This window comes from Emydura macquarii, unplaced genomic scaffold (genome assembly GCF_026122565.2).
Source record: "Emydura macquarii macquarii isolate MOO-44397 ecotype Brisbane River unplaced genomic scaffold, CSIRO-AGI_Emac_v2 contig_374, whole genome shotgun sequence".
In the NCBI taxonomy this organism is placed as follows: Eukaryota; Metazoa; Chordata; order Testudines; family Chelidae; genus Emydura; species Emydura macquarii.
In genome coordinates, this window is record NW_027130511.1 from 7509987 (window position 1) to 7524666 (window position 14680).

Genomic DNA, 14680 nt, shown 5'->3' on the forward strand with positions numbered 1-14680 from the left:
AAATTGGGTTAACTTCAGGTCTGTTCTACAGAGGGAACTTTAAATCCCAAACATGGGTTTGCCCCATGTGCGTGACAAATACGCACTGAATGGAGTGACTACTATGCAATTTCCTTATTCTGCTCAGGCCATGCTCTCCTGCTGTGCTCCTGTACCTCTTGCTGGGAGATGCTGGAACTGTAGTATGGAAGCAAGCACCTCTTTCTGCACCATTCCCTAGATGCCCCACATGGCGAGATGAGTAGTTGCTAACTCCCCTCACAACCACTGCTGCTGCATCATTCTCTAGATCACCCCTGGCTTTGCTGGAGAAGAGGAACAATTTTCAGACTTGTGTTTTCAGGAGAGCTTCCATTCTCTCCAGTGAAGTGCTGTTGCAGTCAATAAAATTCATACTTTTATGGCAGTTTACTTTCTGGTGTGCATGCTGCACCCATCACCAGAATTGCTGCCAGACCGTTCAACATTGGCTCCAGGTGCACTTGTCTAGGTCCTCTCATCCTGTACTCAGATTCTAAATGCTTGTGACCATCTTTGTGCTGTGTTTATACAGTGTCTGATACAATAAGGCTCAGGCCTGTGACTGCTATTGGAATAATAATAAATAACTCTAGGTAGACAGCACTGCTGTTCAAAATTTCAGGAAGGGAAATTCTCAGCACTGTCAGATAAAGTGTAACTTCTCTGCAAAAATGTAAGTATATAATCACTACATACAGCTGTTCTCTTATCTGGATAGTTTGGATTTGGGTTTGAATTGCCTCAAGGTTCTTAGTGTGTTGATGTGGTTTGTTAATTCGGTTCCACTTTTGAGCAATGGGCTGAAGCTGAGCTGCTCAGATATTTGGGTCTGGGCCCATCTCTACTTGTGACAAATACATCACCAGTAGATCTAATTATTGAAGCAAATTGCATCAGACAGACATTGCCAGGCCTCTTCCACCCACCCATTCTAACTGAACATGACTACCCATTATTACCTTATTTAGACAGTACATAAACATTTTATCTAAAATTGCTTAAACTAAAATATATCCTCACATATTCCATTTCTCTTCCTATGTCAGGGCAAATTCTGTGTGCCATACAGAATACCTACTGCAGCTGCTCTATTTGTTTTTATGAAATTAACATCCTTCACCATATCAGACATCTCCCACAAGCCATCAAAATATGTGGTAAATAACCACAATGTGGAACACCTGTGTTTTGTTGTGTGCTGTAACTGATGGTAGATAATGGTTTTTAACTAAAACATGTTAAGCATGTTTTCTTGCTGTGTGAATCAAATAAACCCATCTGGCAATCTGTTAGAGACAAGGGTAGTGGGTCCCTACCTGGCCATCTCAGGGGATAAAAAAGGTTTGGAGAAAGAGGGATGGTTCCTGCCAATGTTCCCCAAATTCAGATAATGTTGGTGGACTCCCCAATTCACTTGGTTTAGGCTGATCCTACCTTTCACTTCCTTTGTTACCACCTACGCCTCCAACGCACTTGCCTTCCTGAGGCCCAGATGGCCCTCAGGCTCTGCACCTTTTTCCGTCTACCTTTAATGGGCAGAGAGAAGCCTCTGAGGGTGGGAACTTAACTGCCCTGGAGCTAATAGTGCTTTTGGGGAAGAAGGGCATGCAAACCTGGGACTGATGCATCTTTTACAGGAGAAGGGAAGGGAGTAAAAAGGAGAGAATGGAGCCTACTAGCCTGTGAAGAGCACAGCAGTTCAGGGCCCTCTCTGCTTTTTCCCCTCTGCTTCCCTCTGTAACAATGTATCATAACCAGCTGCTCTCTCCCTTTTTTCTCCATAAAAACAATCTTTGTTATCTTTCTGGACTCATTTCTTTAGAGGCCTTTCTCTGCTCCTCAGAGGGGAATTGGGAAGAGGAGAAAGAGGGCCAGAAAGCAAAACGTACTGTGGAATTCCCTGCCATACCAAAAATATTAAATAAATGGTATTAGTCAACCTAGCACAGAAAGAACGAGCAATGAGAAAAAAGGATCAAGATAGGTATGATATTTGGATTGTTTAATGTGAATTTTCATATTATAATTGGACATTATAGTGAAGGCAAATTAGAAATCCCTAACGATTTACGTTCTGTATCTGCACTATCTTGACAGATTATCTCCATACTTTATTAACTAACACACCTGGCATATAGCTTTAGCATACTTAGGTTATCTGGCAACCTTAACTTTGAGCTAAAGTTTTTAGCTGAAAAATTCTTTTTTTTCGGTGGGGAAGAGAAGAAAGAAACAGAAGACACTTTAGGAGCTTAAGTTGATTTCAGTTATAAAGTTGTATGTGGATAAAACTGGGTGCCAGAAAGAGATTTCTGATTAATTATTTTCAGTGCATAAAGGGGTATGTGTCTAAGTCTTTATGTACTGAAAAGAATTTAGTCTATAAAGTTTGATGTGATTTTAAACTCTTCAGGGCAGGGAAGATTTCTTCCTGTGTGCTTGTACAGTGCTAGTATGATCCCAGTTGAGGCCTTTGGGTGCTACTACAATACAAATAATATATAGAAAGAATAAATGTGAATAAAGCCTCATGCTGAAAAGGCTTCATGGATTTCTGCGCTGTTTGCTAGTTCCACATAGATGGGTTGTAGATGTTAAAAACACCTATATTTTTCTGCTGGATTTACAATTTCTACCTGGATTCCTGCAAATGCTAGGCATGCTTTAGCCAAACATAAGTTATTGGGTTCAATACGGAGGTAACTGGGTGAAATGTAATGGCCTATTTTATACAGGAGGTCAGACCAGATGATTTAATATTCCTTTGTGGACTTAACCTCTATGAACCTATTAAATGCTGGACTTAAACCTTTGTGTTGGAGGGTCCTAGCATTTTCTTCATTCTAAGTGGACACTCCTTACATCAGGTACAATGTAATGCACTTCTATTGGATCCAGTACATGCAATAGTTTCTATACATGAAGGGAAAGGCATAGAGTATTAACCTGTATCAGACTCAAATCCTGGTAGATGGTGAGGAATCAACATTTCAAATTTGATTTTGGCTGAGGAAGTTTGTGGCAACTTACAGGGAGGAAAATCAAGCACCCTGCAGTCTTTTGCACAACATATTCTATGTGCGAGTCTTCATACCCAAGTATTTTTATTGCATAAGAGTAGAGACAGACATCGAGCAAAACCGCTCTGCATAGATTGAGCATGCTAGGAGGGGACACAGGCTAAGGGCGCCAGAGTTATGGGTCTGAGGAAAGGAGAGGAGCAGGGGGCTCATTCAGTGCATCCAGTTTTCTATGTGTTTGCCAGAGTCCATTTGATTAATAGCTTTCCCTGTATAGCCAAGGATAAAAGATACCATATATATTTAGGACATAGAGGTGAACTATAAGTATTAATGAATGTTGTAACACAGAGCTACAGGCCTGAGGCCTGTAAGACAACAGTTTAGCTAAACTAACTAAGGCCTAGAACGTAAATACTTGACATAAGCAATTAATCAGTAAGTGACCCTAGATCACAAGTTGTCTCACTATAGCAATGATCCTATATCACAAGATGCCACAAACATGAATGACTCATACTTAAAACTTAGGAGCCTTAGGTGCATGTTAACAGAGTGTTTCCCATCAAACCCCTCTCACAGCTACATTTTTAAACAATGGAGTGTCAATCTTGAAAATTTTACATGTTGTCCTTTGTGAGGAGAAATTAGTTTGTTTATATGACCGTAATGCCCAGAGGCTTCAATCAGGATTGAAGTGCCATTCTGCTTGTAATTGCACAAACATGTAAGTCCTTGCTCTGAATCATTTCCAGTCTAAATTGGAACATGAAGCAGTGGGAGAGGGGTGGAACAAACCACATGGTGAGGGGAAAAGTTGCCAATAATTGGAACACAGGTTGCATAAATTACTTAAGTTTACAATTTGGAGTGTGTATGTAGCTAGATATCAACAATCATTGAAGCCCTGTTAGTGATCCTTTAGTATCACTTGTTCATGTCTGTCTTTTAAAAAATATACAGTACTGATTAAGGATGCTAATAAACTTATTTTCAATATTTTCCTCATTAAAAGTAGCCTATTTGTGTTTTTATAGAGATAGAAATGTAGAGAAATGTTAATATGTGAAAATGTCATTTTTGTCAGCTTTTGCTACTGACAAGGCAGTTTATTAGACGTAAAACATTAATCATTTACCCAGATTTTTAAAGGCTAATTTTTTTAAAGTCCTATAACTTAAAACAAATAATAAAATACATTAAAAGGAAAAAGGGAAAACTACAGTCTGTGAGTAGTGGCAAAAATATCAAGGCCAAGAATGTTTCCAGAGTTCTGGGGGAATATGTGAAAATGAGATTTAGAATAGAACCTTCACTATAAAGAGACTAAAAGTGAAATCCTGGCCCTACTGAAATAAACAGAAGATGTCATGGGGCCAGGATTTCACCTCAAATTCCCCCAGAGTTCCCCTGATGTGTACATATATTGCAGTTTGCACAAATATATGGATACATATCCATGCAAACTCTGCTGGGCACACGCACAGTGAGGTATTTACATGTCCTGCATGTTGGGAGATTTATCCCTCAACATCTCCAGTATTCCCAGTGCTGGGGTGGAAGATGGGAGTCACAGTAGAAGGGAAGGGTGTTTTCTGTTGAAAAAGTACACTGTGAAACTCTCAACACAAGCCCCCCTCCCCGCCAAACTTTCAGAAGTGTTTCTGGAGCCTGGACCCTAGCCCTGCTGTGAAGCATTTTGAGCTCTAAGTGCACTTTAAGTACTGGCCAGCTGGTGTGTGTCCAGAGCTCTATGCTATGGCATATTCTGTTGTGGGGCTCCCTCAATCTCTACTATTTAAGTTGTTCCACTTTAATTAAATAATTGAATAATTACAATTACGTGATACCGACAGATCAGGAGCCAGCTCAGGCCAAGGTCCCTTGGCCTCACTGAACCCTTACAAATGCATATCTGGAAACCAGTTTTGCTTATCGGTGTGTTAGCATTATCAAAATAGATATTAGAGTTAAAACAATATGTTTAGACTTTATGGAACACTTGTAGGATGCTGCATGTATTAATCCTACTTATAATGTCTGTATCCCATGTTATCAATGGTTGCTCTTAACTATGAAAATGTTTGTTAAAACTGTAAATTCCAACAGTCAGAGGAGAAGCATTACCAGGTGTGAAATATTAGCTCTGGTCTACACTACAAACTGATGTTGGTATAACTATGTGGCTCAGGGGTGTGGAAAATACACACCTGTGAGTGACCCAGTTATACCAACCTAATTCCCGGTGTAAACAGCATTATGTCGATGGGACAGCTTCTCCTCTCGATGTAGCTACTGCCTCTAACGTCTGGTCTACACTGGCTGCGGATGTCGGCAGCAGTCTATGGGAGATTTGCAAGCTACATACAGTAACTTGCGTATCTCCCTTCGACTTCCTAACATCTACTTACTGTGGTGTCTCCACTGCACTGCACTGACAGGAAATGCCCTCCCGTCAACGCAGCGCTACGCTACTTGTCGGGGTGGATTTACAGAGTCGACTTCTGGCTTTGATTGAGTGAGTCTTCACTGCTGCTCAATCAAACCCACAAAATGGATCCTGCACTGCTGGTGGCATGCCTCAGAAAGGTGAAGTATCTATGCCAAGGGGAGCTTTCTTGTCGGAGTAGGTAACATCTTCATTAAGCATTACAGAGGTGCTGTAAGTGTAGACAAGCCCTCAGGTTACTCCAAGAGGTATCATCTTCTGCCCATCAGGAAGGACTATTAAATCCAAATGGGCCATTGTGGAACAAAGACTTTGTCAATTGCTCCCCCTACCTACCCACGAAGAGGTTATGTGCAGGAGTACTTGTACCAGCAGCTTAGATTCAAGGGTGAGGAGGGATAAAAATCCCCAATAAGGAGAATCTGGATCTTTTATGCTGCCTGGACCCTGAGGAGCAAAGATTTCTAAATATAAGCAAGAAATCCCCATGCTGCTTGGCCTGGGTCAGCACTAAAGGATATATAAAGTTAGTTGTTATAGAAACTTATATTATCTTTTTAAATCTAAGACAATAAAGCATTTGTGTATGTATATTTCCCATTTTAACTTTGTAAATAACTCTTTTCTTAGTTAATAAATCTTTGTTAGTTTATTACAAGATTGGCTACAGATATTGTCTTTGGTTTGAGATCTGAGTATAACTGACCTGGGGTAAGTGACTGATCCTTTGGGACTCAGAGTAACCTGAATATTGTTGTGATTTTTGGTGTAAAGTAATGATCTATCACATAGTCCATCCTACCCGGATGGCAAGATAAACTGGAATGCCCAAAGAGACTGTCTGTGACTCTATGATAAGACTGTTGTAGAGCTTAAGGAATTCACATTTTTACTGGGTTGGTGAAACTTAATTATAGAACATACAAACAGTTTGGGGTTTCTGCCTGCCTTTTGACAGTGTGCCCTGAAGTTGGCACTCATGGTTGTGAGCCATTCCAGCCAGTATAACACATTAATTGGTCCAAAGAAGAGTTATACTGACTCCATAGACTAGTGGTTAGGGAACTCACCTGATGGGGCAGATCCCTGTTCAAATCCTTTCTCCTGCTCAGGAGGAGAGTGGAGAGAGTTGAATGAGGGCCTTCCATATTCAGGGTGAGTACCCTTTCCATTGCGCTAAATGTTGTAAGGGAGGGGTTTTGCTCTCCCCTTGTTGCATGTGAACTTCCATGAAGAGCCCAATCCAGTAAATGTCCTCTGAGTTCATCTATGGCTTGGGCCCTGGAACACAATTTAGGCAGTGAAACAGCTATCTTCCCCTGGTTCATGGATCACAGAAACAGGCACTTCCCTGCATCTAGTAATTAAGACCTGTCTCTGAGAGGGGTCAGGGCTTAGCATACTCTCCTCTTGTCAGTGTCTCCTTTTGGCTAGCTTAGGTTGCTCCCTGCCTATCGGGATGGCTTTGTGGATCACATTCTAAGGCACCTACCTCTCCCCATTCATTGTATAGAAGCCTAGGTACCTTACTCAGGCTTTGTAGATCACAGTAGCATGCCTGAGATTTTCTAGGCATCTAGAAGCTAGGCACCATGATGCTCATCCATTGGTGTAGCCATCCCAATGTAAAATCCTAGTGAAGAGAAAGCACTGGGAGTAACCTGAATATTGTTGTGATTTTTGCCTTGATGTAGTAGTGGAGGTCAAGACCAGGTAAGGGAGGAGGGGGGTGTCTAGAGTTAACCTACACTAGCTATATCAAGGTATAACTCCACTTGCCTTTGCTAGGATTTTACATCATGACAGCTATTCTCGATATAAAAACACACCTTTTAGTAGTGAAGACATAGCCTTTGAGGCTTGCATTGTAGCGGGGGGTATCTGACTCTCAGAGCATTAGAGAGACAAGGTGGGTGAGGTAATATCTTTTATTGAACCAATTTCTATTGGTGAGAGGTCCAAGCTTTCGAGCCACACAGAAGGTATGTCTACAATACAGCTGCTAAAGCAGAACTGCTATGGTGCTGCTGCTGTAGTATAGACACTTCCTGCATTGACAGACAGCGTTTTTCTGTCAATGTAATGAATCTGTCTTTCTAAGAGGCAGTAGCTAGGTTGACAGAAGAATTCTCCCATTGATCTAGCCACACCTACAGAGGAAATAGGTTGGCTTAACTACAGCAGACAGGGTACAACATTTCTCACAGTCCTCAGTGACATAGCTTGGTTGATCTAATTTTTAAGTGTAAACCAGGCCTAAGGCTTTCACAAAAGTTGCACAGCTATTTGCTTATCTCTTGGTGCATCTCCTTTTGTCAGCTGAAGTGGATAGATGACTGTTACCGGTTTTGTCATTTGAAACACTTAAGTGTTTTACAGGTTGGTGAGAATTTGCATTCGAGTGAATGATTACATTGGGCAGAATGTTTCTAATTCAGTTTATAACAGATTAGCTGTGTGGCTCTCAAATGACCAATGACTGGTGCTTTGTTTCATGCTCTCTGTTGGCCCTTCCCATGACCTTTGAAACAGCTGATCCTGAGGTTTTATTGCAACAATAAAATGGTTATATTCATCTATGTTGCAAGTGGTCAACCGTCATCTTTCATTTTAAGCTGTTCATTGGCTCGCCTCCTATATTTTCAGTGTTGCCCAAACAGTCTCTGTCATGGGACTAATGGTAGCTGGGTAGCATTCCCAATGCTCATGGCTGCTAGGGTCACACACACAGCTGATGCCGGTAAGAGCTGCTGTTTTTTTGAGGCCCCGTGAAGCCTCATTTGATCTGTATTATTTCATTTTCTGATATTAGTGATTTAGATGTTGAATAACTTCCTCCTGGGAATTGTTACACAGGAAGAGCTGTTACTGAACAGTTCTCACAAAATTTAATCTCACCTTGGTGATTTCCTCTGTCTTATTTTCCTTCCATATTTCATCACCTTGCGGTATCTTTGCCCTTGATCTGTGGAGTCATGTACAAACTACCCAGTGTGATTTTGTATAAACAGCATCCAGAAGTTCCATGTTGCTTTATAGAGAGGAACTAACTTCAGCCATATCACATTGCAATTCCTGTCTGCTTTTCTGCAAACTCTCATCTCTTTGGTCTCTTTCAGCAATTCCTGCTTCCCAGATTTCTTCTTCCTATTGAGTATCTGGTTTTAGGATAGTTTTCCTCCGGATGAATCATTATTAGCTACATTTTCCCAAGTTGAATCTCATTCTGGTTCTATATTTCTAATATCTCTAGACATTTTTCATTTCAATTTAGTAACGTTTATGAACTTCATTAACGTGGTGTCTTGTCCCTCATGAAGATCATTAATGAAGACATTAAGTAAGACTGTTCTATCAACTGATCAATCCACATGAGTCTTTGATCCAAATCAATTTGAATTAATCTTTCACTTAAGATTTTGAGACATAGCATGGAATGATTTACCAAAATCCAAACATGTTCTAATGTAAGTAATTTCTCTTATTTGCTATTTTTTTAAAGCAAACAGGTCTGTCTGACAAGATTTATTCTGTATTCACCGCCACTGCTTCTTAAGCATAGTTCCATTATTCTCCAGAGGCCAGATTCTGCCATCCTTCCTTGTATTGAGTAGTATCTTACTATGCAAGTAGTCCCATGGATTTCAGTAGAACTACTTGTGGAGTAAGGCAATGCTCAATGTAAGGGTGGTAGAACCAGGCCCGACATGTTTTGTGATTTTCTTCTCTATTTGTTCATCATTTTATGGACAGGCATTACATTTACAGGACAATAATGGACAGAATTACTCTATTTTTTTTTTAAAAGGGGTCCACTGATTTCCCAGTTGTCTTCCAGTATCGTGCTCCTCACTCCAGACCCATTAATCTCACTTATAATGTCTACATTTTGCCAGATACCTTCTTCATGATGCAGAGTCAAGGAGTGCAGGATAATGACCAACTCAACAGAGTATATCTGAGCTTTTACACACTCCTGTAAAACCCTATATTTATGAAGTTGAGAATGTGGCACTACCATTTTTTCCTTCCAGAAGATCCTAGCTTTGAAGGAGAGGACCAACAGAAGAGAAAAATTTCATGTGGTAATAGTTATCTCACACAGCAAATGAATTTTGATGGGCAAGTTATTGCTCTTAAAAAAAAGTGTCAATAATGGAAAGGCTGAGTCCCTCTTTAACCCTAACTGTAGTAGCCAGCACCATAATCATGTCACATCCTAATGAGCAATAAAGAGCCTTTCTATTTTTAGAGTGGGTGACAGACAATGCTAAAAGGACTTTCATTGCCTCATTTATTTTGGGGATATTTACATTTGAACTCCCAAAGTCTTTTGTGTGGTTAAGGTCAAATATCCTAAAAATGAATATATTCCTGGCATTAATCCATATTTTCTGATCTTTAATTACTGCTCTCTTGGAACAAAGTATCAAGATAATAAATAAATAGGTTGTTTACATTTTTATGGACACATAAGCTACCTTGGGTTAAAATCATTAGTACTTCCTTATGAGGGGGTATTCTGGGTCTAAATATTATTTATGGGGCTGCTCACAGTAAGTTTATTTTGTGTTGGGTAGAGAAAGATTTGACATGGCTATTAGTTCGGGTAACACAAAATGATGCAACACATTTACTATTAAATGGGTGATCTGTTTAATTTAAATGACATTACACCTATCACAAATCACCTAATCATAAATAACGTTATGCCCCCTCCTCTCCGACTCAGACCATTCCTTGATCCTCCCTCCTTCCATTCTATGCTTGAGTAGTGCAGCCAGTTTTAATTTGCACTAACCAGGAAAGGCACCGACTGACTCCTTAGCTCTGGCTAGTCCAGAGCACAGACATCAATTTCTGACTGGAGCGGGCCGGCAGAAGCACAGTGAACTGGGCTCATGCTGCTGCCCAGGCTCCCTCTGCTGGTCGCTATTTGCAAAGCCCAGAATAGCGTTGGTCCAAGTTACCTTTAAAGGCTGCTTCTCATCTGAGATCTGAGCTTCCCTACAGTCCTACACCTCCCTCCGCCGAGCCGAGCCGGCCCCGGCCCCCCCATCGAGCAAGCGCGCGGGGCGAGGCGTTCTTGGCACTGGCATTAGGGGGCTACTATTGCCATTCATTCCGCCTGAGGGCGGCTCGTTTAAACATGAATGGCCGGCGGCTAAGCACGTGCCCGGCCAGGCCTCCCCACAGCACCACTGGTGCCTGGCCGGGCTCCCTCGGAAGAAGCGGCCCCCTCAATGGGACGTGCCAGTGAGGAGCCCCGGGGCCCAGAACAAGCAGTGACGGGGGAAGAGACAGTCACAGCACAGCCAGCGCGGCTAATGGAGCCGGACTCCAGCACCCCCTCCCCCCGCCCGCGGTAGGCGTGTACCACAGAGCCCCCCCCCTGAAAAAAAACCTACCCACGGAGCTCTCAGCCCCCCTTCGCTGCCTAGTCACAGAGCCCTGCCCCGCCCCCCGCATGCTCCGTCCCGCTGCCGAGTCCCGACCCCACCCGACCGCAGCAGCAGCAGCAGCAGCAGCAGCATCAGGGGCTCCTCCTGCTCCCCGCCCCCGGCGCGTTCCCCTCGTGCGGGTGCCCGCCGGCCAGCTGCCGGGAGCGCGCAGGTCACCGCGGCGCGGGCGCGGCCGGAAGCGGTTCCGGGTGGTGCGGGAGTCCGGGACTCGGGAGCCAACATGGAGCCTGTCGGGGCTGCGGGGCCTGGGGGAGGCCGGTGAGGGAGGGGCCCTCCTCTTCCCCCTCCCTGCCCGAGAGCGGGGCCGCCCCTCTCCTGCGGCTGCACGGCCCCGCGGCGGGCCGGCCGAGGCGCCCGGGCCATGTCGCTGGGCGAGTACGAGCGGCACTGCGACTCACTCAGCTCCGACTTCGGCAGCGAGTCCTCGGGCCGGGCCGGGCCGCGCGCGGGCCCCAGCCTGGGCGCCGAGCAGGAGGAGCTGCACTACGTCCCCATCCGCATCCTGGGCCGCGGCGCCTTCGGGGAGGCCACCCTCTACCGCCGGACCGAGGTACCGCCCGCGGCAGCGGCCCCCCGGCACTAGGGCCTCCCCCCCGGCCCGAGAGCGGCCGCCCCGGCCGGCCCATTGCGCTCTGGGGGTGACAGACGCGGGCCGGGCATGGCTAGCTTGGGCCAGGCCCCCGCCGGTGAGAGCGGTTCCGGCCGCTTCAGCTGTGGCTGCGAATAGGGACCCTGGCCCTGAACGCTAGTGCTGCTGCCTCCGGCGCGGGGGTGGGCTCGGGCTCGGAGCTGATCGAGCCCCGCTGCTGCAAACCGTCTTGCCACCCTAGATAGTCACAGAGGGGACCGGACCGGACCGGAGCCTGGCCACAGCCCTCCCAAGTGCTTCTGCTAACTAGCATCGCTGTAGTTTAGCCGGGATTGAGCCTCCCGCAGGTCACTTCCTGCTGCCTTCCGAGCTCGGTAGGGCACTGGGAGGGCAGAGGATGGTGGTGTGAAGATGAAATAGACCGTAGAGCTGAGCGTTGTCAGCATAATGTGTGATATCGCAGCCCAAAGCCTCTGTCTCCTGCAGAGAAGCCTCATACACACATTGAACGGGTGGAGTGACAGGATGCATCCTGTGGTACATGAGAGAGCCCTTGGGAAAGGAGAGTAGTTCCTCAGCAATAGCCCCTAGGTTATCTCTGAGAGAGAGGCTAAGCCACTGCAAAACTGTGCCGTATGCCTCTGCAGGCCCTGCATGCACATCAGCTACATTGTCTGGTCAATGGTATCATAGATCTGATAAGCATGGGTGCCTACCATTGTAAGGAAGATATTCTCTGTCATGGGTATCGGTACAATTTCTGTGCCATAGCTTTCAGGCCTGAAAGCTACCTGTTAGAAACAGGAAAGCTGAAGAATTGAGGTGTTGGTGGTTTGCCCTAAAACAACCTGTTCCGTTATCTCCCCCAAAATAGGAGGTTAGGACCCAAGTGATGACTGGAGATGTTAATCTAGAGTGATGGTTTTTTAAGCTGGAGTCTAGCTAGGGCTGCTTAGATGATTGTTTGCCTTTTGGTCTCTCAGATTTTCAAACGGAGATATTAAGAATCCCTGGCACTAATGAATCTCAAACTTTTCTGCTGCTTTCATTGGTTGAGACAAACGTGAGGCCATCTTGCAGAGCTGATTGCAACTCTTTTAGTATGTTCACAGTCTCAGTAGAAAACAGTGAAAATTCAGCCACAGAAGCCAGAGCTCTCTCTTCTCCTTTCAATTAAATCCATCTAAATTCCATTTATTTTTTGTTGCTGGCAGAAAGAAACACTTGACTCCAGTTACCAAATTGTTTTTAGGATTTATTACTTCTGTTGGAAGAAGGAGACAACTAGGTATCATAGCATGGATGGCTGGGGACAAACAATGTTTTACCAATGCATTGAAAGAATGACCCAATGAATGGGCAGTATAAATCCACAATTGGGCAGGTCCATAAGGGCAGACTGTTAAAATTCTCTGTAGCTCCTCCAGCTTCTGTTGGGAGAAACTGGGGCTGGAGTAGGTAGGAGCTCCTGAGAGCCAATACTCCTTCACCATTCCCTACAGTAATGCTTGTTGAGAAAATAATGGATTATAGCAGAATTGTTTTAGTGTTGAATGCACAGCATGTTTGTTTGTTCAAGCCCAAAACACCCAACCAACCAACCAAAAAAAACCCAACAAAAAAACTTCCAACACCACTATAATGCTTTCCTTGATAAGTTCCTAATTTATTTTAAAATCAGAGCGTGCTAGCCAGATAGAAAAAACAGCTAAGTATATTGATTTCTAGCCTCAGAATAGAGAAACTTTAAATTAATTCTGTGGAGAAACTTTGCCTAAGATCTCTAAGAGGTAGAAAGTGTGTTTACCTTTCTTGGAGTTTTAATTTCCTGCCTCAAGGGTACATGTTGTTCTTTCCCTTTCCCAGCAATATGTTTTAATTAAGAGTCTTTGTGTTTCAGGATGACTCACTTGTGGTGTGGAAGGAGGTGGATCTGACCCGACTATCAGAAAAAGAGCGTCGTGATGCTTTGAATGAAATAGTTATCCTTGCTCTGTTGCAGCATGACAACATCATTGCCTACTACAATCATTTCATGGATAACACCACACTGCTGATCGAGCTGGAATATTGTAATGGTGAGATCCTCATTCCCACCCGCAAAAGGGAGGTACCACACAGCTCTGAAGCAGAATCTGCTCGAGCATCAACTGTATTTCTTGATCTTCTAGATAAAAGAGGCAGAGAGCCAAATCTTGTTGTGCAGCTAATGAAGGGAATATTGTGGGTCTGTTGTTGCAGGGAGCCAAAGAGAGAAACCAAGTGACCAATTTAGGCAGTTCCAGAGACTGACCAGTTTCTGGAGAATTGTGAGCAGATGGAGCATTGAAAGAAGTGGAGATATTGTTAATACAGAGCTCTAAATATATCTCCGATACTTGAGCATGTACATACAATCATAGCTCTTTCCCCACTGTCCTCCTATCAAGTTGTCTGCTCCATCTTCCTGCCAGAACATGGTATGTCTCGGTTTTAGGGATATAGGCAGAAGAAACAGTACCTTTTTAAATGAGTCCTTTCTCATTTGAAAATACATCTGTCCCCAGGGTAAGCAGGAACCTTTCCTGCGCAAGTGCCATCAGCTTTTGTAGAATCTACATCTTCCATTGGAAAAAGTTTCTAGCCATTATGGTTGTGGAGAGAACCTTTCAAACATGAGCCAAGTTTTAACCAATGTAATAACTTCCAAAGTCTGAAGAGAGATTGATCCCATTTTGGGGGTACGGTGGTCAGCCGATGCCAATGTTGGGAGGCGTGAGGGGCCAGGCTACCAGTGCTGTTAAGGCAGCTGGGAGAAGAGAGAACGTGCAGCTACTACTGTTAGGAGTAGAGAGCTCTGGGTGGAGCTACTGCCTCCACTCCCTGAAGTAAGGGGCACTGTGGTGGGGGAGCCCAATCACCCCAGCAGATGACTGTGTTTGGGGGCTTCCACCAACACTACCCTGCTACTTGTGTAGAAGATTATTGTTTGTGGCAGCAAGGTCCCTCATGCTGCTACCATCATCACAGGAAGGGTGAGGATTCCACACATGCACAGCTTTTTGGAGGTGCCTCACACACAGCATTCTCTTCTTATAGGTATATTGGCAAGAGGAGGCACCTGTACAAAAGCCCTTTGGTAGGGTGGCAGGCAAGGAGC

The 14680-nt window shown here is 44.3% G+C and overlaps 1 protein-coding gene across 4 annotated transcripts in view; it reads left to right on the forward strand.

Moving 5' to 3' along the window:
• The first annotated feature begins 11045 nt into the window (after positions 1-11045).
• The window catches only part of NEK9 (NIMA related kinase 9), a 43616-nt gene continuing 39981 nt past the window's right edge, over positions 11046-14680 (forward strand). For 3 of the 4 annotated variants that reach the window (XM_067533060.1, XM_067533063.1, XM_067533079.1), the window contains exons 1-2: positions 11046-11502; positions 13442-13619. In XM_067533060.1, coding sequence (XP_067389161.1) covers positions 11314-11502; positions 13442-13619 — 367 coding nt within the window. In that variant the 5' untranslated portion in view covers positions 11046-11313. Of the gene's footprint in view, positions 11503-13441; positions 13620-14680 lie in introns of those variants that run through there. The other variant, XM_067533070.1, reaches the window with a different exon arrangement.